Source organism: Sorex fumeus, unplaced genomic scaffold, assembly GCF_029834395.1.
Source record: "Sorex fumeus unplaced genomic scaffold, SorFum_2.1 ptg000232l, whole genome shotgun sequence".
Lineage (NCBI taxonomy): Eukaryota > Metazoa > Chordata > Mammalia > Eulipotyphla > Soricidae > Sorex > Sorex fumeus.
In genome coordinates, this window is record NW_026606289.1 from 496,067 (window position 1) to 522,622 (window position 26,556).

At 60.8% G+C, this 26,556-nt stretch overlaps 1 protein-coding gene across 1 annotated transcript; it reads left to right on the plus strand.

Moving 5' to 3' along the window:
- Positions 1 to 565: 565 nt before the first annotated feature.
- IRAK1 (interleukin 1 receptor associated kinase 1) lies at positions 566 to 4,830 on the plus strand. The gene is made up of 14 exons (XM_056108688.1): positions 566 to 790; positions 865 to 1,032; positions 1,120 to 1,248; positions 1,336 to 1,421; positions 1,536 to 1,724; positions 1,816 to 1,880; positions 1,954 to 2,068; positions 2,153 to 2,271; positions 2,345 to 2,552; positions 2,623 to 2,688; positions 2,827 to 3,063; positions 3,488 to 3,773; positions 4,026 to 4,169; positions 4,241 to 4,830. The coding sequence occupies exons 1-14, from the start codon at positions 655 to 657 to the stop codon at positions 4,300 to 4,302; spliced, it is 2,010 nt and encodes a 669-aa protein (XP_055964663.1). The 5' UTR covers positions 566 to 654; the 3' UTR covers positions 4,303 to 4,830.
- The last annotated feature ends 21,726 nt before the right edge of the window (positions 4,831 to 26,556 follow it).

Genomic DNA, 26,556 nt, shown 5'->3' on the forward strand with positions numbered 1-26,556 from the left:
CCTCCAAAGTTTTAAATTGGAAAACTCAAACACTGGGGTACCTGAGGCACAGGGCAGGCGGGGGGGGGGGAGGCTGCTGCAGGAAGCAGGTTTGGGGGTGCCAAGGACGCCGGCTTGGGGTCCCACGCCTTCGGCCAGATGAGGACCGAGAATCCTGGATCTGCAAGCTTGGTGGGAGCTGGAAGACGCCCGCGGGGAGGGGGGCGGTCAGAAGCGACGGGCCAGGATTGGGGGCTGGCTGCCTCCGGGAAACGGGGGGGCGGGACTCTGGCCCACGCAGGGAGGGAGGGAGAATGCGAGGCAGAGGCCGGAGACCCAAGGAGAGCGGGCAAAAGCCGCGAGGGCGCGAACCCGCCAGGCCGCCCATCTGACGACCGGAGCTGCCCACCCGTCCCCAGGGCCACCCACGCGTGCGTGCGGGCGGGCGGGGGGCGGGACCGTGCCGCGGCCCCTCCTCCGGGAAGGCGCCGGGCCGGCGGCCGCGCACAGGCCGGGAACGCGGCGCCCCCGTGTGGCCGCGCGGCGCGGCGGCCGCGGGCACCGCCCCTTCCGCCCCGGCGGGCGTCGCACGCGGCCGGCCCGAAGGGGAAGTGAGTCAGAGTCTGCGGACCGGGCGGCCCCGACAGGCCCCGGGCCGGTGGCGCGGCGGCGGCCATGGCTGGGGGCCCGGGCCCGGGGACCCCGGATGCCCCCGGCGCCCAGCACTTCTTGTACGAGGTGCCGCCCTGGGTCATGTGCCGCTTCTACAAAGTGATGGACGCCCTGGAGCCCGCCGACTGGTGCCAGTTCGGTGGGTGGCGGGGGCCGCGGGGCGGGGCGGGGGTCTCGCGGCGGCTCCAGACCTGACGCCCGCGCGCCCCGCAGCCGCCCTGATCGTGCGCGACCAGACGGAGCTGCGCCTGTGCGAGCGCTCGGGCCAGCGCACGGCCAGTGTCCTGTGGCCGTGGATCAACCGCAACGCCCGCGTGGCCGACCTCCTGCGCATCCTCACGCACCTGCAGCTGCTGCGCGCGCGGGACATCATCGCGGCCTGTGAGCGACACGCCCGGGGCCGGGCCCCCGCGGCTCCTGCCCCCCCCGCCCGTGCCTGACCCTCCTCTTGCTTCCTTGCCGTCCCAGGGCACCCTCCGACTCCCCTGCTGCCCCCCAGCTCCACTGTCCCCACGCCCACCGGCATCGGTGGCCCGGCAGAGACCGAGGTCCACAGCCAGAAGGTGCTGTCCCCCGCCTGTACGCTCCTGACCCCAGGTAAGGGGCCAGGGGTCGGGGTGGCGATGTGCCTGTTCTTGCCCAACCGCCCCCACCCGCACTGGTCTCTCTGTGAAACTCTTCCAGGCCCCCAAACCTGCTCTGAGCCCGAGCCTGGTCCCGGCCCCAGCCTGGCGCCCCCCTCACCATCTCCAGCCCCTTCACTCACTAAGGTGGGTAGGCGCTGCCCCCTGGGGCAGCTCAGAGGTGAGTGGGAAGCCTGGGGGCACCCCCAGCTAGCCCTGGCCTTCCCCGGCTCATCCTGACTCCGGGGTCTCCGTCCCCAGCCCAGCCCAGACAGGCCCGACTCAGTCCTGCCCGGGGCGCAGCCCTCCCCCTTCTGCTGGCCCGTCCAGGAGATTTCCCAGGGCACCCGCAACTTCTCGGACGAGGTCAAGATCGGGGAGGGCGGCTTCGGGTGCGTGTACCGGGCGGTGCTGCGGAACACGCTGTATGCAGTGAAGCGGCTGAAGGAGGTGGGTGCTCCCCGGGGGTGCTGCGGGCGCCCGGGCAGGAGGCCCGAGTGCGGAGCCTCACTGCCCCCCGTATCCTGGGGAGGGGGTGCAGGAGGCTGACCTGGAGTGGGGCGCAGTCAAGCAGAGCTTCCTGACGGAGGTGGAGCAGCTGTCACGGTGAGCCCAGAGCCCCCGCCGCGCGGCCAGGCTGCTGAGCGGCGGCGCGCTGAGGCCCCGCATTTTGAAGCAGGTTCCGTCACCCCAACATTGTGGACTTTGCCGGCTACTGTGCCCAGGGTGGCCTGTACTGCTTGGTGTACGGCTTCCTGCCCAACGGCTCCCTGGAGGACCGACTCCACTGCCAGGTACGGCCATGGGGCAGCACCCCTCCCTTCCCGGGCCCCTCGGCTCTGAGAGGTGAGCTCCAGCTGCTCCCCCTGCCGCCGCAGACCCGGGCCTGGCCCCCTCTCTCGTGGCCCCAGCGCCTGTGCATCCTTCTGGGGACCGCCCGCGCCATTCAGTTTCTGCATCAGGACCGGCCCAGCCTCATCCACGGAGACGTCAAGAGGTGAGGGCGGGGGCTCCCGCCCGTGACAGCTGTCAGGGCGGGGCGAGCTGACCCGTGGGCTTTCCTTTCGCAGTTCCAACGTCCTCCTGGATGACAGACTGAGGCCCAAGCTGGGCGACTTTGGCCTCGCCCGCCTCAGCCGCTTTGCAGCGGCCACCCCCGGCCAGAGCAGCACAGTGGCCCGTACGCGCTCTGTCCGCGGCACCCTGGCCTACCTCCCCGAGGACTACGTGAAGACTGGCCGCCTGGCTGTGGACACGGACACCTTCAGCTTCGGCGTGGTGAGCGGGCACGTGGGAGGGCAGCCGCGCCCCGGGGGCCCGGGCACCTTCCGACGCAGCCTCTGTGCAGGTGGTGCTGGAGTCGCTGGCTGGCCAGAGGGCCGTGAGCACACAGGGAAGCAGCTGCAAGTACCTGGTGAGCCTCCCGAGGTGATGGGCCGGGTGGGTGCGGGGTGCCGTGGCCTCCCAGGGCCCTCCCCGACTACCCCCTCGGGGCTCCGGCCTGGCCAGACAACCAGCACCTCGGGACCACGCTCCCGGCTCTGTCCCGCAGAAAGACCTGGTGGAGGAGGAGGCCGAGGAGGCCGGGGTGGCCCTCTCCAGCCCCCAGACCGCGCTGCAGGTGGGCGCGGCCACTGACCCTTGGGCCGCCTCCGTCGCCTCCCGGATCTACAGCAAGCACGTGGACCCCAGGCCAGGGCCGTGCCCGCCCGAACTGGGCTTGGCACTCGGCCAGCTGGCCTGCTGCTGCCTGCACCGCCGGGCCAAGAGGAGGCCGCCCATGACCCAGGTGAGCCTGCTGGAGGCGGATCTGCAGGGCAGGGGCCCACTGCGAGAAGCAGGGTGACAGCAGCACGCAGTGGCAGTCCATTATGTTGGCTTTTGGCTTTCTGGAGGAGGGGCCCACAGCCCACGGTGCTCAGGGCTTACTCGGGACCCAGCCCGGGCTGGCCGCATGCAAGGCAAGCATCCTCCGTACCCCCGAGAGTCCCTTCCGAAGTGTGTGTTGCTCGGCCTGGATCCTTGGGTCCCCCTCACCGCCCCCCGCACTCCCCATTCCCGTGGATCCCCCCCCATCTCTTGCCTCAGCATACCTCGAGAAACACTAAAGGTCGAGCCAGCATTCTTGGGCCTGAACTTTGGTGGGTTGGGCAGAGTGACGTGGCAGCATCGGGGGTGCGAGGTCCCAGCCAGAGCCCCTTTCTCTCCCAAAGGTCTATGAGCAGCTGGAGAAGCTGCAGGCAACGCTGCCGCTGGAGGCTGCCCTCTGCGGCCCGCCTTCCCCCCAGGAGGACTCCTACGTGTCTACCGACGGCAGCGCCCTGAGCAGTGCCGGGCTGTGGCAGAGTCCGGCCGCAGCGCCGCTCCACAAGGGCCCCAACCAGCCAGAGGAGAGCGAGGACAGCTCAGACAGCCCGGCCTCAGGAGCGGACCCCTGCATCCCGGTCACCCCGAGGCCGGCCAGCCAGACGCCAGGGGGCACCATCAGAGCTGTGGAAGGTAGCCGGGGCAGCCTCGGGCCGCTCACCCCAGCTCGTGAGGCCTGAGGAAGTTGAAGGCCACATTCTCGGGCAGGCCACTTGCCCAGCCTTGGAAGGGTGCCCAGGGCCGCTGGGGTTGTGCCATCTCACTAGCTGCACCCCAGGTGGCTGCGGGGAGGTCAGGAGCCCACTTCCTGGAAGCAGGAACAAGGAAGGCTGCGGGTGCGCGTGGGGAGGGCAACCCCCTTGAGCTGAGGTGCCCTCCCCCCAGGCTCCCTCCCAGGCAGCTCCGCGTCCTCCCAGCCACCCCGGATCATCATCAACCCCGCCCGGCAGAAGATGCTGCACAAACTGGCCCTGTATAATGACGGCATCCTGGACAGCCTGCAGCTCCTCTCGTCCACTTCCCTGCCAGGTACCCAGCTGCCCCACCCGAGCCGGTGCGGCCTAGGAGCCCATGGTGCCATCCTCCCTGTCCTTCCCTAGGCCTGTGCCTGGAGCACCCGAGCAGCCAGCTGCCGGAGGAGAGTGATGAGTTCCAGAGCTGATCTGGCCGCTGGGCAGAGCCTCCAAACCCGGAAGTCAAAGTTCTCATGATTGGCAGTTCTCACGGCCCTGGGGGGCACACAGGGCGACCGACTGCTTGAAGTCCTGCCTGGGTCGCCACCTGCAGGAGATGCACATGGAGGGGCCGGGGTGGGGCGTGGCGAGGACTGAGAGCCCACAGTGGGTACCAGCCAGCCCGCCCTCAGCTGGTCATTGGGAGAAATGAGGTGTGACATGCTAGTGTCCTGGCACGACGTAGAAATTCCAAGAATCTCCAGAGTCCAGCATGTCAGCCCGCTTGGACCAGAATGTCCCCACACCAGGTGGGCTCCCCTGAGGCTGGCCCGGCACTGATGCCAACAGAGGAGCACCTCCCTGTCAGGTGGGGCCTGAGCTCCAGTGATTGGCATCCAGCGAGAAGACCCGCGAAGGAGAGAAGGAGCGAGGGAGCAGGTGGAGAGGGCGGGGAAGCGTTTCCAGGAGAAAGGGAATGGGACCATGGCCTTGAGCAGGTGCCCGTGGAGCCCGGCATAGGGCAGGCCCCGTTGTCGGGAGGAATAAACACTTACATCCTACCTCTGGCTGCACTTGTGGCGTTCCTTGTCAACTTGAAGCTTCCCCAGGGGCGTGCATGCGGCGTGCGTGCATGGTTTCAAGCTGCTCCTGGTTCTGTGCTCGGGTTGCTCTCTCTCAGCAGTGTTGGGGATGGATTCTCGGGTCCCTTGCATGCAAAGCCTGCAACTCAGCCCACTAAGCTCTCCCAGCCTGACCTAGGGCTCTGGACGAATCCCCACCCCAAATCCTCAGGGCTGTTTCCTCTTACAGGAAGTTGCCACACACACCAGACTGGTCACAGTGCCGGCCTGGGATGTGCTAGAGACGTATGGTTTATTTTACCTTGTCATCTTTCTTTGTTCCTGGCGGTGCTGGGCGTGTGCTGTGTTCCTCGAACTGACTCCCTGACTTTCCTTGTTAGTACCTCGAAGCTCACTTGAGCCCTGTAAATTGTTGGCCTTCTGTGGTGTTACTCGGTGGGCCGGTCTAAACCTAGACGCGTTTATTTTGCAAATGCAGTTCCCCAGGCCATTTGCCTCCTGGCCCTCTTTGTCGCCTTATTGCAGTGGCGAGGGCCTTCCTCAGAGTACTGAGTAGAAACGCTAGTGCTGACATTCTTGCCCCCCGCCTGAAGGATTGGCCTGTTGATGTGCTAAACCACACCGATTGCGGATTTGAGGCAGCAGGAGATGCACATGGAGGGGCCGGGGTGGGGCGTGGCGAGGACTGAGAGCCCACAGTGGGTACCAGCCAGCCCGCCCTCAGCTGGTCATTGGGAGAAATGAGGTGTGACATGCTAGTGTCCTGGCACGACGTAGAAATTCCAAGAATCTCCAGAGTCCAGCATGTCAGCCCGCTTGGACCAGAATGTCCCCACACCATTGAAAATGCAGTCCATTGAAAACCATGTCAGGTGATTGTGCGTTGTTCTTATTTGCAGATTCTGCTCATGGCTGTCGGGCGTGTCCGCGTCTGTGTGAGGGAGTGGCGCTTCCGTCCCTAAGCTGGGAGCTTCCTCACCAGCTTCACTCTGTGTGGAGTGGCCACCCGGGGGACATCGGCCAGTGGAATGCTCTTGGCGGGAAAGTTTTTCGTGACGATTCCGTTTTCTTTTTTCCCGTCACTTTCGTTTTCCCTTTCGTTTCTGGGCCAGTGGATGCTCTGCGGTGGAGCCTGGGATGGCACTTGGCAAGGGTGGCGGTGCCAGGAATCAGACCTGGAGCCTCACGTGTTGCCCTGACCCCGCAGGCCTTGTCTCTGCGTCCAGCCGTTCAGTTTGCTTCTTATGCCCATTTTTCAGTTTCCTCTGAGTGGCATAAAGTGACTAAGCCGCCTGCCCGCCTGTCGGAATGTCCCACCTCTTAGCCTCATTCTGGATCACCCAGGCTAGATGTGCAGTCATGGTACTGGCCATTTCAAAGAACCGGGTTTGGGATTTCTTACTGTCTCCGTTGTTTCTTTGTTTTTGCCTGTATTGAATCCAACGTTTTTTGGGGGAGGGGGCACAGCCAGCGATGCTCAGGGCTAACTCCTGGCTGTCCTCTCATGGATCACTCCTGGCGGACTTGGGGGACCATATGGGGTGCTGGGGATGCAACCCAGGTCAGCTGCGTGCAAGGCAGACACCCTCCCCGCTCTACATATCTCTGCTGCCCCTGAGCCAACTGATTTGGGGTTTAATTTGTTCCTTCTTTCCCAGTCCCTCTTCTTGGCTGGCTGGCTGGTTGGTTGGTTGGTTGGTTGGTTGGTTGGTTGGTTGAGGAGCCACACCTGAACCACACCCAGGATTCCTCCCAGCTTGGTGCTGGAGATCGAACCCCGACTTCGCATGACAGGCTTGTGCCCTGTTTCCTCGGTCTTCCTGGTTTCGTGCTGTGACCTGTCCCATTCTGTCCCCTTACAGTGTCTCTGCAGGGACGGTCATGCAGACTGCTGCGGCTTAGCTGATGGAAGAGCACCAGCTCGCCATTGTCTCCTCTGGGGCGCCAGCATGCCTCGCATCCTGCGTCTTGTAGTGTCGACCCTGAGTGTTTGCGCCTCCGGGGCAGCTAGACTCTGCACTCCGTGGCCTCCCGCGCCGTCCACTTTCCGTCACTTTCCACCCGAAAGCACTGAGGCTAGAACACGAAGCCCTCGGTGGCCAGAACTGGCTATTTCCCCTCTCTGCTCAAGGGGATATGGTGCCGCCAGCAGGTCAATCTGTACCTGTAAGGCGAGTGCATCAGCAGCCTGATGGCGCCTTCAGACTTCCATATACCCCAAAATTGCTGCTGTGCCTTTGGCCAAATCCCAAAAACTTAGGGCAAAGTTTATCAAGAAAGTAAATAGCCAAAAGTTGGGTATGTGGGAGACACACCCACAAACCACCTCCGGCTCAGCTATATAATTGGAGGCATGGCCTCTCTGGTTCCTGATTGAACTGCTTAACGGCCATGATCCCAGAGACCCAGAAACAAATCTCGAAAACCAGCGGCTTTTGGCAGAAATGCGTCCAATCCCTGCAGTAGGTTACCGGTGCTGGGCCAACCCAGGTGAGAATAGGTTTCGTGCCTTGGCCTGTACCCCCTGGCGGCCCGGTGGCCGCCATCCTTCAGGGGCCACTGGACAGTCAGGTTTGGGCCCGCAGTGACGAGACATTTTGGGCCTCACAGGATGGGGGTGGAGCCGGTCCTGTCCTCCCCACCCCAACGAGACCCCAAGTCATTCCCCTCTCTGCTCAAGTCGCCTCTCTCTTTCCAAGGTTCCTGGGCCCCATCCTCAGAGCACAGAGCCCACCCAGTAACTTCCTTTGTTGAAATATGTTTTGGTGTGGGAGCCACATCCAGTAGTGCTCAGGGGTTGCTCCTGGTTCTGTGCTCAGGAATTACTCCTGACAGTGCTCAGGGGACTCTGTACCGGGGATCAAACCTGGGTCAGCCGCGTGTAAGGCAAGCATCCTGTCCGCCTTCCTATTGGTTTGGCCGCACGTTCGAGTGATTCTTTTCATCTCCCCTTCCCGTCCTGCCACCACTGTGGCCTGCGTCCTCACCAGGGCTCCATTCACTCGCCAGGCTCACACATTCCTGCTGCTGTGCGGGAAGGAGCTGCTGGTGGCCAGCACTGAGGTGACCACACACTGTAGCACTGGGGACCGCACTGAGCCTCTTCAGGGACAGCCAGAGCTTGAGGGCCCATGGCCACCCATAGCTGCTAGGACCTCGCAAGCCTTACCCCACCCCCAGAGAAGCTGTCGGGGTTCCTTTGGCTTGTGTTTTGCTTACTGTGGTTCGGGCAGCCTCCCCATCGGGGCTACGTGACACAGAACCCAGAACCTGGCCCCAGTCCAGCCTGCCTACTGGGTTTCGTGCCCCGGTATGACCCTCCCTGACGCTCACACTCCAGGATGGCCAGTTCCGGTTACGTGGACCAAGCTGGAGGTAACATGGTAACGCTACTTCAAGGGAGCACGGGGGGGCCAGGCTGGGAGCTGGAGTCATCCCAAAGCTCCCACTCGTGTGCACGCCCCTTCCTGCATTCCCTCCCCAGGCCTTCTAATGGGGAGCCACCATCCCTCTGGGCCTGGACAGAATTCATGAACAAAACCAGAGCGCTGAGTGGCATGCGGTGGCCACTGGGGTTCCATCCGTGATCACTGCTGGGTGTGGCCCCAATAGAAACAAGAAAAATAAGAATTGGAGTGATAGTACAGCAGATGAGGCTCTTGCTTGCACAGACGATCCAGGTTCAAGCCCCTGGCACCTCATAGAGGCCCCCAAGCCCCTGAGCACCTCTGGGTATGGCTCAAAACCAAAACATACTTTATAAAGAACCGGAGGGATAGTATGGAGTGAAGGCACTTGCCGGTTACCAAACCTGATTCTATGACTTGCACCACTTGAGTCCTCTGAGGCCAGTGAAGCCCCTAGGCACACAGGAGCATGGGGTTTTGTCACCCCGGTGCTGTGTACTCGGAGATCACTCCTCTCTTCGAGATGCTTGGGGAACTCCAGGGATTTGATCCTGGTCAGCCATGAGCAGGGGAAATGCCCTTCCCGCTGTGCTAGCTCTCCAGCTCATCTTTTCTCATCTTCCTGATTGTTCAGCTTGGCAGCACATACCCAGTTGGGATCAGGGATCGGGCTGTGCCAAAGATGCGACCTGAGCCTCTTACATCTGCAAAGCATATGGGGCGGGGATAGAACCTGGGGGCTTGGGGCTGGAGAGATAGCACAGTGGGCAGGGCGTTTGCCTTGCACGCGGCCAACCCGGGTTCGATTCCCAGCATCCCATATGGTCCCCTGAGCACTGCCAGGAGTAAGTCCTGAGTGCAGAGCCAGGAGTAACCCCTGTGCATCGCCGGGTGTGACCCAAAAAGAAGAAAAAAAGAACCTGGGGGCTGTGGGTGGGGTGGGGGGCGTTGTTTCCCTTGCACGTGTGCTCTACCCTTACCCTGTTTCTCAGGCCCTGGTCTAGCGAGTTCTGACCCTGGAGGCCGGGCCCCGGTGTGCCAGCCCTTCTGCACGGAGCCTTGTGATTGAGCCCCAGCAGTGACCCTGCCCTCCTGTCCTGTGGTCCCGCCGCACCTTCGGGAACAGGGCCAATTCTGGTGCCTGGCTTCTGCTCTTCCCAGTCAGCCCTTTTGGAAGCGGAGTCAGTTGTGCCAGGCTGTTGTTCTGTTTTAGATTCGGGGGGGGGGGCACTGAGACGGCGGGGAGGAGAGGGAGTGGCACTTCTGCATCTGGTCTTGCTTCTCAGGTCTGCAGAGCTGCCTGCGGAAAGGAAAGAGAACTGATTGGGGCGGGGAGCAGAGCAAAACCAAGGACAGATGGCTTCTGTCTCGCTGTCCCACGGTCCCCAGGCGGATGATGCAGGTGGCCCTGGAACAAACAAGCGCCCCCCGCCAGGAAGTGGCTCAGTACCTGGTCCCACAGCCGCCTTCGCCACCCACCTGCCAATCACATGCAGGTAGCGCAGGGAGGGAGATGGTGGGACTGGTCGGTCAGGCTGGCTGGAAGCTTCCAGAGCGGTGGGCAGCCTCGCGCCTTCTCCGCCTGGCTCATGCACAGAGGTGAGGGGTACGCGTTTGCAGGCTCCGCCGCCACGGCTGCCACCAGCTCATTGGCGGGGGGTCAGGTGCGGAGCCTCTTCTCCAAAGACGCCGCTTCTGTGGGCTTCGGCAGGTGCTTCGGACCCGCGCGGGGCTGTGCTCGCTGTGCCAGGTGCCCTCTCGTCTCCCCGCTCCAGCAGCTCAACCGCAGAGGCCCCAGAACCAGTCAACGCTTGTGCTGGGGAAGGCCCCCGTTTCTTCCCGCCATTGTCTTAGCTATTCTGGGCCTGGCATTGCCATAGCAACTGCAGAGCAGTGGGAACTGTCATCCCGCCTGGCGGGGACAGGCCGTGGGAGCCGGGTCTTCATCCGCTCTCCTCCTACACGCTGCAGAGCTTTGCGGGATGCGTGAACGCAGACACCCGCGGAGCTGCAGCCCGTGGGCCCCTGCGCCTCCGCTCCCCACCGCCGCCTGGCAGAGGCCTGGGAACACGCGGCTTTGCTCACGTTCCGAGCCCAAGCGGAAGACAGAGTGCACCGGCACGGAAGGGCCTGGCCTAGCATCTGCCCACCTCATCCCCCGCGCCTCGTGCTCCCCCGGAGGCTCCCTGTGGTCCCACAGGCCGGCGGGCACCCAGTTATCCCGAGCCCCCCTGGACCTTGGCATTGAATTACCGGGAGGGGCCCCCCAGGCCTCCAGAGCACCACTTGGGCGGTCGCCCCCTGCCGTCACCACACCAGTAAAAGGGGGAATGAGCCTTTGAAATCAAAATAAGCACACGGAACCTGGAAGCAGTGGCTCGGTGGTAGAGCAGTTGCCTTACATGTGCAAGGCCCCGAGTTTGATCCCTGGCACTGCATGGTCCCCAGGAAGCTCTCTGAGTGACCGCCGACCACTGAACTAGGAGTAGCCCCTGAGCACTGCCAGGTGTGGCCCCCCAAAACCAACCAACCAAACCAAACAGAACAACTTCATCCCCGGTTAGGGGCAAAGCCAGGCCAGCTGCTGTGGGGACAGGAAGTCCGCAGGGTAGTTGGAGCTGGCGGGGGGGGGGGGGGGGGCACTAGGGTCTCACCCCTCTTCCTGTGCTGGGCTCTCACAGCTGGAACTTCTCACTGGCGCCAGCACTTTCAGACATGGAACCAGCTGGCTCTGTCCAGAGCTCGGAGCGGAGCCAGAAGGAACAAGGCATGAGGAGGGCGCTTACCTGCCTCAGGCATCACCCGAGAGGCCCCCAACCATGTGAGTGCCAGACTGTGCCACTTGCATCTGAATATCTTCACACATTTGCCACTGGGACCCTCTCCAGGCTGCAGTCCCTTCACCCCCCACAGAAAGTCCTACAACAGTGACACCCCCACCCCCTACCCGCTGCCCCCACCACGCCGGGGCACCAGCTCACTGTGGGTCTCGGCATGTCCGCTCAGTGCTGCTGTTTTCAGAGCTTTCCCACCCAGTGACACCCAGTGACTTTGGCTGAGGAGAGTCACCCACAGCCCTCTCCACCCCCAGGAACTCCCTCGGCCTTTCTTCACCAAGCAGCAGAATGGGTGTCGAGACTAGTGGGCTTTGCAAAGCACCCATCCAGCTAACCACCAGGCACTTGGAGGAGTCGTGCAAGAGCAAGGGTTTTGGAGGGCAAGAGAGAGAGGACAGTGAGGAGGGCGCAGGCTTTGCACGTGACAGAGCCAGGTGTGATCCCTGGCGCCCCAGATGGTCTCCCGAGCCTGCCAGGAGTGATCCTTGAGTGTCTAGCATCACCGGATGTGGCCCCCAAACAAACAAAAAACCAAACAGGCTTTGGAGACAGAAGTCGGGCGTGGGGGAGGGGGGTACTTCAGGCCTCAGAAGCGGGCGTGGTGCTTATCTTACAGACTGCCTCACTAGGGCTGACCAGGACACCCCAGAACCCCAGACTGTAACAGCAGTTAGGCCAACAGTCGGGGTGGGCCTTGGCATTGCCAGCCCTTCGGGGGAGGCTTTTGCAGAGGAGGCCCTTCCCGGGGATTCTCAGCCAACAGAGTACGGGGATCAGGGCCAAGGATGTGCTTGTTCAGGGAACCATGAGCCTTCACCTCGCTCTAATCTTGCCAGCCCTGGACTCTTGCGAATTCCTTCTCGCCACCCTCTTCTTGCCTTGCTCAAGCGCCTTCCTTTCTTGGCGGGGAGTAGCTTCAGGAAGCTTTGGGAGGGGCACGTTCTATGGTGCTTCTGACCTCGACTCCTCCAACATCCAAGGACCAACACAAGAATGTGTGTTCAGGAAGAGAGCTGGAGCAAAAATGCTGGCTTCTTAACAGCTCTGTTCAAATACTCTCACAAACCATCAGGCTTACCTGTTGGAAGTGGTTCGGCGGGTTCTCATGTAGTTACAGAGTTGGGCAACCATCATTAGAACCCATGTGTGTTTGTGTGTGTGTGGCTAGAGATGGAACCCATGTTCTCAGGCCTGCCAGGCATGTGTTCGATCCCTGAGCCCTGTCCCTGGGTCCACCAGAACCTTCTTTTTTTAGTTTTAGTGTCACGCAGCATTGCACGGTACTTGCTCTGTGCTCAGGGAGCACTCCTGGTGGGGCTTGGGGACCCTATGGTTTGCCAGGGATCGAACCCTGGTCGACTGTGAGCTAGGCAAGCTTGCTATCACTCCAGCCTCAGAAGCTTCTTCACAGCGTTTTCATTGCCAAAAGAAATGCTTTCGCTCCTGGAGGAGGACTCAGGGGCTCAAATCACCAGGCAGGAGTGAGGCCACAGGTTCAGTTCCTGGATTTGAGTCCCAGAACTGCCAAGCATGAGCCCTAGCCCAGAGTGCTGGTAGAAAGGCACAACAACAACTCCTGAGAACGGGGCCTCAGGACCTGGGGGCTCGCTGCCTGTCATGCATTCCCAGCAGTGGCCAGTGGGTGGATCCCTGCACCTGGATTATCCTGCTCCGCAGAGATTCCCTCTGTGACAGTCCTTTGTCCAGGGCTGTGGACTTGGATGTATTTCTTCGGGGGGTGCGTGTCCTCGGAGACCCCTCTCGGCTTGGGCTCCTCAGCGTGTGTCGTGCACACTGCTGCTGGCCACATCCTGTCCCCACGTTTTTCTGCTTGTGTTCTTCACTTCACAGCACTAGGGCTCGAACCCGGGCCTCAGGCACGCACCCGAGCCCTAGCCACATCCCGGGCCCCTGCCTTTGTTCTTAACAATTCCACTGTTGCTTCTCAAACTCCAGGTTGACATTTTCTCTGTTTTCTGTCAATTCTGGAAAATTCCTGCCCGTGTCTATTCCTATTCTGCATCCATGCTTTCTCTTCTGGTGGGGACGAGCCTGAGGGGACTTTCCTGGCCACCACTTCCACTGTCCTGACCTCCAGTCATACCATTGCACAGACTTGGCACCACCTTCAAATGGACCCTCACAAATCTACATTTGGGGGGCCGGAGCGATAGCACAGCTGGTAGGGCGTTTGCCTTGCACGCGGCCGACCTGGGTTCAATCCCCGGCATCCCATATGGTCCCCCAAGCACCGCCAGGAGTGATTCCTGAGTGCAGAGCCAGGAATGACCCCGGAGCATCGCTGGGTGTGACCCAAAAGCAAAAAAAACAAAACAAAACAAATGTACATTTGGGGGCCAGGGAGAGACTCCCAGAGCTGGAGACCCAGGTTCCCCTGAGCACCACATGAGTGATCCCTGAGCAATGTACCAGAAACAGCTCCTGAACGATTCCAGGTGTGCCCCCAAAACGAAAATTTAAAAGAGCATGGGGAGGGGGGCAGCGCGATTGTCCAGCGGGGAGGGCAGTCACTTTGCACACGACTATTTCACCACACACACCACCCCCCTGAGCCCCGGGCCCACCAGGAGTGCCCCCTGAATGCAGAGGCAGGGTGGGGGTCCGAGGCAGGAGCCAAGAGAGAGGTCAGGGACAAGAGTGTAGGGAGGAGGCCTTGCATTCCCCCCAAAGATACATTTTGATCAACTTGTGCAGCTGCTTTCATCGAGTGGGTCTGATAAAAAGTCGTCAAGGTCAGAAATTTCCAAGAGCTGTTTGTACTGTTGGCGGGCGGGCGGCACCCGCTGTGCGCACCGTGCCTGTCTTGTCTTCCGAAGGGCCCGTTTGTTCCTTGAGCTGCCGTCATCGCTGCCATCCCCGCGCCCACGCCCTGGCCCTTGGGCCTCCTCTCGGCGGGTGACTGCAGCCCCGGTCCCACAGGGGGGTGGTGTCGTGCCCGCCCCGCCGCTGCTCCAGCACCGGAACTCCTGATGCGTCATGGGCTCTGGGCTAAACGGCAGAGAAGACCCAGGTGGTCCCAGGCCAGCTGGGATGACGTCTCACACACACACACACACACACGCACACACGCACACACGCGCGCGCGCACACACACACACACACACCCGCTGTAACCTGTGGGAAGCGGGAGGCCACTGGGGGGTTGTTTGCTTCGGAGACGTCCCGGATAGTCTCCGAGCCAGCGTCAGGCTACAGGGTGCAGAGTGAGCCCGAGGGGAGCTGGCACAGGGCCCCCCACAACTGAAGGCTGCGGATGAGCAGAGAGGGAGGGGTCCGGGAGCAGCCTCGGGGGAAGGCAGACGTGGGGGGATCCTCGCAGCACCCGCCTGGCTCAGTCTCCCCCCAGAGCCCAGCCGTGACCTGGAAACACTCCCTCCCTCTCGTGCAGCGCAGCCGAGAGAATGAAAGTCAGGAAGAGCAGAGGAACCGGGGAGCGGCCTCCCCTCGGCTTTTGTGCTGAGTCACTGCTCATGGCTCCCGTTCCTAAGGCAACGAGGCGGCCCGGGCGCCCGGCCAGCCGGGCTCAGGCCGGAGGCCCATTCCCGCCCACCCTGTGCCCCCACAATGCTCACACAGGCCGGTTCTGAAACGGCAACAACAACCAAGTTCTCCTTTCAAAACGACCGGTCCGTCACCAAGAAAACCAAACAGCCCACGCTGAGCAGGCAGGCGAGGCCACAGGTGACAACGGAGCCTCTGCCCGGTCCCCCAGGGGTTGGTGGTGGCCTGCACCGCCTGCCCCTCCCGGCATCGCCTGGGGCTGTGCGCCCGAGCGCCCCTCGGCTGTGACCGGGAAGGGAGCTTGGGCAAAATGTCAACGAAGGCACAGACAAGTGTGTCCCAAGCAGCGGGTTACACACAGGAGCTTTCCGAAAATACTAGCATTCTGCGAGCCACACAGAAAATGTCAGGCCATTCCAAGGACTGGGACCCAAGCTGTCACTGGCTGCAAGGGCAAAAGTCTGGCGGAACCCGGAGTAGGTCCTGCCTCCTTGCAAAAGCGCCAACTGGAAATTCAAATTCACCCTCGACATAAATCTTGGGATAAGGAGGAACTTCAAATCAAAAATATTCAATATACCCGGGCCAGTCATTGAAAATTGAGATAAAACGAATGACTCTTTGAAAATGGAAATATGATTTCCAGAAACAGACCGGTGGGGCCTGGAGACAGCTCCAAGGCCAGGGCTCAGGCTCTGTGTGAGGAAGACCTGGGATGGGTTCCCAGCACTGCCCGATGTGACTCAAACCCAGCACCCAAAGGGAAAGCCAAAGAGAAGGGCAATCCCCGTGCTGACCGGAGTAGCGGCCCTGGCGTTCGGCTCCCAGCTCCTGGAGGTATCCACTGACACGGGCATCGAGCATAAGAACGAAGCTGCTTCCACGTGTGGCAGCACGCGGGGTTCCATGATTCTCAGGGCCTGTCCCCTGCCCTGTGTGCCCGTTTGGGGTCACACCCAGTGGTGCCCAGGGGAGCAGGGTTTGAACTTGGGGTTCCTGCTTATAAGGCGTATGCTTGGCCCATTGGGCATCTCCTCAGCCCCCCAGCGTGACCTCCAGGCCTTGCACACTCGCTAACAAGGACCCTGATATGCCCTCCCCTCCAGCCAGCTGAAGACACTCTGCTTAAGGCCTTGCCTTGCGCGTGACAGACGCAGGTGTGAGTCCCCAGCACCACACACACCCTCTGAGCACCGTCAGGTCACTTCTAAGCAAGAGCCAGGAATAGCCCTAGCACCCCTGGGTGTGGCCCCAAACCAGAAGTAACTCAAGTTGGGGGCTCAGCGACACAGCAGGTAGGACATTTGCCTTGCACGTGGCCAACCCCGGATGGATCCTCAGCACCCCAGAGGGTCCCCTAAGACCTGCCAGGGATGGCCCAAAAGCAAAAACCAAAACGCCAGGAAACTCAATAGAATCTACCCTGAAGATGTCCGTGGTCCCTTTCTTCAGAGCAGCCGAAGAGAGATTCCCTCCCCCGTTTCCCCACAACTGTCGCCATTGACTGTGGACTCCCCCGAAGTAGCCACCAGAAAAATCAGGCACAGCCCAGCTTACTGGTGTCACGGAAGGACAACCACCTGTAGGGCCACCGGCAGGCATGCACAGGCCCTGAGGGTAGGACTGATGGATTTGGTTTCCTTTCGTTTGGGATTTTTTTGGTGGGGAAGGGGCGCTGAGCCACACAAGGGCTGCCTAGGGGCTACTCCTGGTTCTGTGCTCCGCGGTGACTACTGGCAGGGACTCTGTGGTGCCAGGGAAGGAGCTGGGGTCCGGTGCCACCAAGGCAAGAGCGTTACTCCTGGCAGGCACTTCTCTTCAAGCCCGTATCTCGCTTGCTTGCCTCAATGTATCTTTGTTGCCTTATTTCCACTCTGGAGGAGCTCCTGTTCTCTCGTGATCATGTACTCCCCGTTCTCTCCCCTCGGATCTGTCTATATAGATTTCAATAAAAACTAATTTGTTTCACCATTTAGCCTCCTCCTTTTCTGAGAAAGATAGGAAAGCCAGGGGACTCGGAATGCCTGTGCCAAGGTTAGCACAGCCTTTGCCAGCCCCGAGGCATGCCACGTGTTTCCCGGCCACTGATGCTGGGATGGGTCGATCACAAAGGATCACTTTTCCCCAGTGTGCCTCCCTCACCCCCCTTTTTACCAAGACACTGGCAAAATATTATGTGCCCATTTTTGTTCTACATGGGTTATGAGTGGGTCAATATATACATAGATATATTTTTTGCTTTTTGGGTCACACCCGGCGATGCACAGGGATTACTCCTGGCTCTGCACTCAGAAATTACCCCTGGAGGTGCTCAGGGGACCATATGGGATGCTAGAAATCAAACCCGGGTTGGCCGCGTGAGGGGCAGATGCCCTGCCCACTGTGCTATCGCTCCAGCCCCCGGGTCAATATTTTTGATGGTGTTAGCCAACAGACAGAAACAGAAAGACCAGGAGAGACGGGCATGGGGGGGGGGTGTTAATCCTTTTACGACTTCTCAGGCTCTGATGAGTTGGATTGGTGAGCACAGCCAGGGAGTGGGTCTTAGGCTGAGTCGATTGAATGGGCTTGGTGGGTACATCGCATAGGTAGACAGAGGCCGGGATGATGGATTGGTTTTTTTCAAGTTTTCTTAGGGGGGAAGGGGATGAGCTTGAGTCAAAGCAGGATGTGCTCTGGGAGTCTGCTGAGTTCTGCGCTTGGACATCCCTTCCGAGGTGGGGCCAGGTACTCGTGGCACTAGGGAGCAAACAGTGGCGAGCAGCGCGAGGCCGGAACTTAATCCCTGTACTGTCTCTCGGGCCTAGCATGGATTCGGATTGGTGGGGCCAGGCCAGCGGCAGAGTGTCGGCTGGCTGGGCTGGGGCTGGTAGGCCTGGGAGAGGGCGGAGCTGAGGCAGCACTAATGGCTTTGCATGGTGACCACAATCGGTCAGAAGCAGTGCTGATGGACCAACTGGTACGTTATGTGTTCTTTATTTGCGAGGAGAGCGATCACTTGAGGAGTGCTAGTTGAAGCCAGTCTAGGTAGGTGGATTTTCAGGAACCCCCTGAAGAGAACAGTAGAGTTATTTGCAGCTTCCCCTTTCCAGCCAGGGATTTCCTCGAATAGCACAGACCACGAGGTGATTATCTCTGGTTCCGGTGCTCACCTGAGCACCTTACATTTGGGGGTCAAAAACAGAGAAAACTATCTCTCCTCAACTGTGCAACTGAGCAGGACTCCCCAACTCTAGTGCCCGGTGGTGAGGTGTGCCAGGTAGGCTAACATTGCGGGGGGCATCCCTGGGAGCTGTGCCCAGGCCAGCCCTTCCCGCACGGGGGCTCGAACCATCCCCGTGTAACCCAGAGTTGGCACAGCTCTGGTGGGGGCAAGGTACATGCAGGGGGAGGGTCTGGTCAGGAGCGGGTGGGCTCTGAACGGGCTGGCTGGCTGGCCCCTGGCCATGAGCACTTTTACCGAGGGTCAGCAAGGGCTGTGGGGAGGCTGGGCAGCACCTGGAGCAACATGGGAGAACAAAGGCCAGGTTTAGGAAGTGGCCTCAGACCAGCAGAAACCTGAAAATGGACCTGCAGTCAGTGCCCGAGGGGGGTTGTCTCTGCTGTTTCTCACTCAGGCCACCCCCCGTGCTGTGTTGTGGGGGCTCTTGCCCGGTGATGCTGGGAATGGAAAAGGGGCCGGGAGTTTGCTCATGCGCTCTACGTCTTTTTTTTTCTTTTTGGGTCACACCCGGCGTTGCACAGGGGTGACTCCTGGTTCTGCGCTCGGGAATCACTCCTGGCGGTGCTCAGGGGGCCATATGGGATGCTGGGAACTGAACCCGGGTCGGCCGCGTGCAAGGCAAACGCCCTACCTGCTGTGCTATCGTTGCAGTCCACGCACTCTATGTCTTTGAACCGTGTCCCTGGCTCCGGAAATCTGTCTTATGGGGTATTTGGTACCACGTGATGGAGGCAGGGGAGGCTCTCTGCCTTGGCAAGAGGCTGGAAGATGCTGGTTCCAGGGCACCGCGCCCATGCTGGGCTCCTCCTCCTCCTCACATCTTCCTGGCCATGTGTCCCCAGGTCTGCTCTGCCTGATGGGCTCTGGCTGGGCCCAGCTGCCAAGGGAGTCACTGCAGGTAGTGCTCGTGCTGCGGGCTGGCAGCTCCAGGCCCGCACTCAGGGAGCCGAGGGTCAGAGGCAGTGCTGGAGGGCCAGCGTGGGCAGTGCCCCGTAGCCCGGCCTCTGCTCTTCATTCAGGGCTGACTGGTGAGTGACCTCAGGGCTAAGGAGCCTGGGTCCGTGGCCTGACCTGTTGCTCGAGAGGCTGCGATGCAAACGGCTGAATCAGCTCAGGGAGGCGGGACGGGTGGGCCAGCGCGCGTGCCTGCTTGGCTTCCCGAACTCAGCCGCTCCTCCGACAAGACGCAGGGGCTCGGCGTGGGGTCCGGCCAAAAGGGCACTCGTGATGTTCAGGGCGAGGCCCCCCCACTTTGGAGCCTGGCCTCATGCAGTGAGGAGGCTGCCGCCTTCCAGCCAGCATCAGTGGGCTCCCACCTCCTTCCCGGCCGGGAGACCCAGCCCCAATTCCCGCGGCGTCAGAACACATGCTTGCTTTGTTCCCTTGCTGCTGCTGTAAAAGCAACCGCAGCTTTGTCACTGTGATGCTTTTGTCTTTTGTTGGGGGACCACACGCAGAGTGCTCAGGGGGCCGTGTGGAGCACATGGCCCGCGCACCGTCTCCAAGCCCCCGCGTACTTTTGCAGAACACGCTCAAGTGGCATTCGGGTGCCATCTTCCCCGGCCCCACGCGCAGCCCTTGGTCCTCTGACCCAGCTGAAAGTGTGCCTGCACACCCTCACGCCCGCTCCTTCCTGCAGCCCGCAGCCCTGAGGACCTTCATTCTTTTTTTTCTTTTTTTTTGGATTTTTTTGGGTCACACCCGGCAATGCACAGGAGTTACTCCTGGTTCATGCACTCAGGAATCTCTCTTGGCGGTGCTCGGGGGAACATATGGGATGCTGGGAATCGAACCTGGGTCGGCCGCGTGCAAGGCAAACGCCCTACCCGCTGTGCTATTGCTCCACCCCCCAATTTTTTTTTTGGAAGACCTTCATTCTTTACAGGCTTCCTGCACCAACCTGCCGTGGTCTCCGCTGCCATGCCGGCTTCGGGGTGCATGCTTATTGCCTTGGTGTCAGAAGCCACCCTCCCATGGGCTGTCATGGAACCCCCCCTTGTGCCCCTCGTGCTCAGCGTGATCAGTCATGTGATCAGTTCCGGCCTCTGCTGCCCAGCCTTTCGGGCAGAGCCCCCCCAGGTGCAGTTGCTTCCAAGGACCTGGCGGGGAGGGCTCCAGGCAGGGCTCAGGGGGCCACGTGGTACTGGGAACTGAGGCCAGCACCTCACTCGTGTGAGGCCTGTGCTCTCCCAGGGAGCCACCTCCATTTTGCCCGCTGAAACCTGATGCCAGATGCAATCGCTCCGATAACATCAGAAACACTTTAAACATTTGGAACCTGAGGGCAGGTCCCCATCTTGCCACCGCATTATCACCATCACTTAATTCTTCCTCAAGCCCGCTGTGTTCTCGTGGCTCCATGGGATTACGGTGTGCTCATCCCTTCAGCTCCGCCAGCCAATCGTTTGCTTTGCTGAATGTGCCTGCAACTTATCGCGCTCTCCATCTGCACTGACTGAGGCGCCGGTGTGGGCGCTGCTGATTCTGTTAAGTCTTCCAGCAGGTTGCCGGCTTAGGTGTGCCCAGTGGCCCACGTGAGATGTCAGAGGGGGAGCCATGACTTGACCCTGGGCAGTGTCTGCTCGAGTGGGGTCTCCAGCAAGAAGCTTCTCTTGTTTCCAGAAAACACGTTAGGGAGACACCTCGGCCTTCCTGGGTACACATAATCCGTTTCTGAGCAACCAAGGACAGTGGGCTTGAAGGACCTTGAGGCCTGAGGCTGCAGTAGGACCCAAGGCTTTTTCTACTCGCTGGTGATTTTTTTTTCTTTTTGGATCACACCTGGCGATGCGCAGGGGTTACTCCTGGCTCTGCACTCAGGAATTACTCCTGGCGGTGCTTGGGGGTCCCTATGGGATACTGGGAATCGAACCCGGGTCAGCCACGTGCAAGGCAAACGCCCTCCCTGCTGTGCTATCACTCCAGCCTCTGGTGATTTCTTTTGGCTTCACCCCCCCAGGCCAAGGCAGTGACCATGTGCCCCAAATACCCCAGAGAGCTACCTCTCTAGGGGGCTCCCAAGTCCAAACCCAGGCACCCTCCTCTCAGCCCCAGGTGTCCCCCTCGCTTCCAGTGGCACTAGAGCGAGGGGCCACACCCAAGAGACTCCTGCTGATGACATTTTAAAATGGCCCCCCTCGGGGCTGGAGTAATAGCACAGCGGGTAGGGTGTTTGCCTTGCACGCGGCCGACCAGGGTTCGATTCCCAGCATCCCATATGGTCCCCCAGCACCGCCAGGAGTGATTCCTGAGTGCATGAACTAGGAGTAACCCCTGTACATCGCTGGGTGTGACCAAAAAAGCAAATAAATAAATAAATAAAATAAAAATAAAATGGCCGGGGGTTGCTCATATCACCGCCAGGGGTGATTCCTGAGCACAGAGCCAGGAGTAACCCCTGTGCATTGCCAGGTGTGACCCAAAAAGCGAAAATAAATAAATAAATAAATAAATAAAATGCCCCCCCTACTTCTCTTTGCAGTGGCTCCCCTTTCTGCCTCCTCCCTCTCTCCCTGTGCGTCTCCTTCGTGTCTTGCCCCCTGAACTCTGCCTCCTGCTGTCCCTGTGGTGACAGAAATGCCGCTGGCCCAGGAGCGAGGCCGCCAGGACACCATGGACAAACGTGCAGGAGTTGTTTCCCAGCCCCCTGAGTGGGGCCCGCACGCGGCCCTTCCCGGGAGTCCTGGGAGACAGACAGCTGGCGCGCGCTGACATGCGGCCCGTGTGCAGCGCAGAGGAACGAAAGAGATGGGCAGTTGGCCGTGGGGCTGAGCCTGACCGTAGAAGCTTGCCCTGGACGCTTCCAACGCCGCCCGCCCGCCTTCATCTCCCACCCGTTTTAGTTCGCGGCCGTTTTTCTGGATATCAGTTTTCAGTTCTCACTAGGATTTCTCCGGGCCACTCCCAGCAGTGTTGGTGCGTTTCAGGCCTCCGAGCCAATCTGGCGGTGCTGAGGGCTGACTCCGGCGTCAGCACTCGGGGATCACTCCTGGTGGGAATTTGGGGCCCCTATGCGGCGCCCAGGGTTGAATCCAGGTCGCCTGCTTGCAAGGCAAACACGCTTGCCCCCTATACTAGCTGTCCAGCCCTCAACATGATTGTTTATTTTATCTCTATGTTTTGAGTTTGAGGCTGGAACGATAGCACAGCGGGTAGGGTATTTGCCTTGCACGCGGCCGACCTGGGTTCGATTCCTCCGTCCCTCTCGGAGAGCCCAGCAAGCTACTGAGAGTCTCCTGCCCGCACGGCAGAGCTTGGCAAGCTCCCCGTGGCGTATTTGATATGCCAAAAACAGTCACAACAATTCTCACCATGGAGACGTTACTGGTGCCCGCTCGAGCAAATCGATGAATAACGGGAGGACAGTGCTACAGTGCTACAGTTTTGAGTTTGGGTTTGGGGGCCACACCCAGCTGTGCTGGGGGCTTACTCCTGCCTTCTTGGCTCTGCACTCAGGAGGCTTGGAGGACCATGTGGGGTGCTGAGAATGGCTAGAACCCGGGTTAGCCATGTGCAAGGCAAGTGGCCTCCCCGCTGGGTGTCTCTTCAGTCCCTATTCTTGTTTTTCTCAGCCACAGCCGGCTGTGCTCAGTGCTTCCTCCTGACTGTGCTCAGGGATTACGCCTGTCTGGTTTCTAGGCACCATAATCACTGCCAGGGCTGAAACCCGGGCAGGCTCCGTACTAGGCAAGTGCCTTCCCCTGTCCTACCTCTCGGGCCCTTTTAACTGCTTGTCCTCAGCCCACCCCCACCTGGCGGTGCTCAGGAGTGAGTCCTGGCGACTGGGGTTCAGGCCTGGGTGGAGGTGGCAGTCGTCTGCAAGACAGGGCAAGTACCTTCCTTCCCATAAGATGTCTCTGGCCCCCCTTAGCAACCGCTGCTATGGGGGCTGGGGGAGCCACATCTGGAGATGCTCAGGGTTGGCCCCTGGCTCTGCACTCCTGGCAGTGCCTGGGGCACCCTATGAGAGGCTGTAGATTGAACCCAATGGGCCGCGCGCAAGCCAAGTGCCCTCCCCGCTGTCCTGCCGGCCCATCTTCGCTGCTTCTTGATGTGTGAAGGTGCTGACTACGTAAGAAGCACTGTGACGGAGCGGGTGTCGGGACCCTCCGGCTGGGAGGCTGCCTGACTGGGAGTGGCGCGGCCCTCCGGGCCCGAAGGGAACCAATCTGAACTCTTCTCCACTCCGTGCTTCCTAAGGGACTGCAGTGTGACAGAACTCTGCCATCCTCACATGGGTCACATGTGTCACGGGTGTGTCTGCCTCGACCAAAACCCCCATGTGAAGAATCATCTGGAAAAGAAAAGCCCATCTGTGTGGCAGAGAGGAAAAAAATTGAAGGGCCAAGTTTTCCGAATGGCTTGCCCGGACAGGGCACGGAGGTTCCTCTCGGAGGGAGACGTGGAGAGAGGTGTGCGGTGTTCTTTGGCTGCCCTTCGAAGCCCTTGGAGACATCAACTTACCCCCACCGGAGGTCTCAGGGATCATTAGCGAAGACAGTGGGAAGGCAAGGGAGCCCAGCCCGCGCTGCCTGGAGGGTGAGAGGTGGGGTGGGGGGTGGGGCGTGCTTCCGGAAACAGAAGCAGGAGCCCAGGGTGTAATCGAGCCTCGAACCTGCTCCAGCTCCTGCACCCCGGGCTTCCTTGAGCCCCAGCAGGCACCACATCCTTGAACCGTGGCATTGAACCACCCCCAGGAGCCTGCAAAAGTTAGAAAAAAGGAACTGAGGCCCGGTGAGATGGAACAGCAGGCGGGAAGCTGGTCTTGTCCACGGCTGGCCTGGGGTGGACCCTCGGGACCCCGTGTGTTTCCCCAAGCCCAGCCAGGAGTGACCCCTGAGCACAGAGCCGGGGGTAAGCCTGATCCTGCCAGTGTAGCCCTAAAAGTGGAATGAGTCAATCCGGAAGCAAAAGGTGGAAAGACAGGCCGGGCCCAGGAGCCGAGCTCTGCACCGGGGAAGGTGCAGCCTGAGAAGCCGCGCGGGTGCCATGGCCAAGACAGCCCAGGAGCAGGGCAGGGAAAGCACAGTCGGGGCGGGGCGGCGAGCACGGCTGTTGACCATCAGGGCCTTTGGGGGTGAGGTACGTTCCTGGAGGGTTGGCAGTTCCCATGTGTTAAAGGGTCCCCTCCCCCTCCCCCCCAACCACCACAGGGAAGGGGACAAAGATAGGGAACTGATTTGCCAATAACATTTGGATACAAAAGCTCAGCAGAACCGGAGAGCAGCCCTAGGGCAGCTCTGACCTTGGCCACCTCCTCCTCCCAGCCTGAGCCCCAAGGCCACTGCGCTGCTCTCCAGCCTCTTTCTGCTGCGGGAAGGCCTCCTGCTGCCCGCTGACTCCTGCCCAGTTTGCTCTCCTGTCCCTCCTCCACGCTCACAGCCCCCAGCTGCATCGAGGCTCCTCTGAGAGAGAGAGGAAACTGAGGCAGTGGGAACTCAGCCAACTCCGAGGCCGCCAGCTAGTGATCTGTAGAGTTCAGTGTCAAATTGTTTGGTTGGCTTGGGGTTTGGGGGCCACACCTGGCAGTGACCAGGGTCTACTTCAAGCTCTGTGTTCGGGGGTCATTCCAGTGGTGCTTGGGGGACCCAGCAGAACCGGGGATCAACCCGGGGTCTGCTGCATGCAAGGCTCATGCCTTAATCTCTCCAGCCGCGCTACGGATTTTCCAGATATCCTTGGCAGTGTTTAGGCCTTCTTCCTATCTCTCCTTACTCCTGGCTCATGGACTGGTATGTGGTCCTGGGGTGACGGAACCACGACGGGCTCCACACGAGGCAAGGACCTTCACCTGGTACTCCCCAGGTAGCCCCACAAATGACTATTTGAAGCGTCCCGAAGGGTACGGCTCTGGGGAAGTAAGAACATTCAGTTGCTGCTCGTCTCCTTGGGGCCTCTCCCAGCAGTGCTCGGGGTGATCCTGGTAGTGCCTGGGGGGCCGTATGTGGTGGTGAGGGTTTGAACCAGGGTCAGCTGCATCAAGGCAAGCACCTCCTGTTCCAGCTCTGTGGCCCCAAGAGGAGTCACAGACTGTCACCCGGCCTCACCATCTTTCTACGAGAACTAGACAAGTCGCAGGCACCCTGGCCACAAACACTGGATCCCAAACTGAGCCCTGTGCCCGCTAACACTCGTTCCTCCTCCTGCTCCCGCGGCCCCTGGGCCCCTCTGCCGACCCCCTCGAGGAGGCACGGGGACGGCTGCCCTCACACGTGTCATTGCCCTCACCGCGGGCAGGTTGGCGGTGGAACGCCCTTCTTTTCTAGAAGGCCGGTGTCAGTTGGTTGTGTGTGTTGTGGGGGTTGGGAGGGCAGGCACGTGGCGTTTCTCCAGTTAGCTGCTAATCCCTCTTGGGTCCCGTGAATTGTGCGGTGGCGAACACAGGGTGCTAGCCTCTCTGAGACCCCACTTGCACACAGCCAGCGTGGAACGGCAGATGGAACAGGAATTCCGTTTCATTGTTTCCGGCAGCTCCCTTTTGCTTTTACAGGGCTGAAATTCCAGGCCACACCATCTTCCCCCTTCAGTCCTGGATGCTGGGGGCCAGGGAATGACCGTGACAGTGGCGCAGCGGGGCCAGTCGCCTCGAGTGGAAGTGAAGCTGCACCGGAAGTCACTGCACTCGCCTGCACCCAGAGCGTGTGGGAGGGAGGGAGCAAGGGTGCACCCAGACCCCATGCCTGTGCCACCGGCCGGCCGCGCCGGGTGTCTGCTGGCCTCCCATTCTCCGTGAGGCCGGTCCAAGGCCCCAGGGGCAGGGCAGGGGGCGGAAGGAGCAGGAAGGCCAGACGTTATTAGGTCTAGGGAGGAAGCCACTTGGCCCAGCGAGGCAGAGCCACCCCATGCCCAGGTGCCCGGGAGCCTGGTTTCTCCTCATGGGCGACCTGCTTCAAGGGCCAAGACAGCAACCCCACCCCAGAGCCCCGGGGGCGCTCCTGCCCCACACGTGGCCGCCTAGAGGGCCCTTCGGCCAGCCAAGCACCACACAGAAGACCCTTCACACAACACCCAGTTTCCACCACACAGAAGACCCTTCACACAACACCCAGTTTCCACCACACAGAAGACCCTTCACACAACACCCAGTGCTCCAGGCTTCCCAGTTGGTCATCGAAAGGCTCTGTGGTGGCCAAGAGGGTTGACAACAGCAGGGGACATCAGCACGTGGCACTAGGCAACCAGTTTAGTGTATTGTTAGTGAGTCATTGACTTGGGGCATCACCTGGTGGTCCTTGGGGGACCAGGTAACGCAGAGATTGAACCCCGACTTTCTGAATGCAAAGTCTGTGTTGCAGCCCCAGAAGGGTATCCTGCGGAACACCAACACCCCCACCACTGCGAAGCAAAGACTATACCCACAGGCTGTGTGGCCACAAGCCGGACCTCTCAGCTGACTGGGCAGGACCGGCGCTCGAAAGCCAAGGGAACAGGAGCAGGAGACGGCCCAGGAGGAGCCTGCCCGGCAAGCGTGAGTCAGGGGTTCAGCGTCCAGTGCCATGGCGCATGCTGAGTATGGCCCTCACGGCTCTGTGGCCGAGATCCCTGTGTGCCGGCCAGCCCTCAGCCGTGTTACGTGAGCCCTGCAGCACAGACCGGCAGTCCCAGTAAGGGAGCACTGCACCCCCCACAGGGCACCCCCGGTCAGTCCCCGGCAAGCACCATCATCACACAG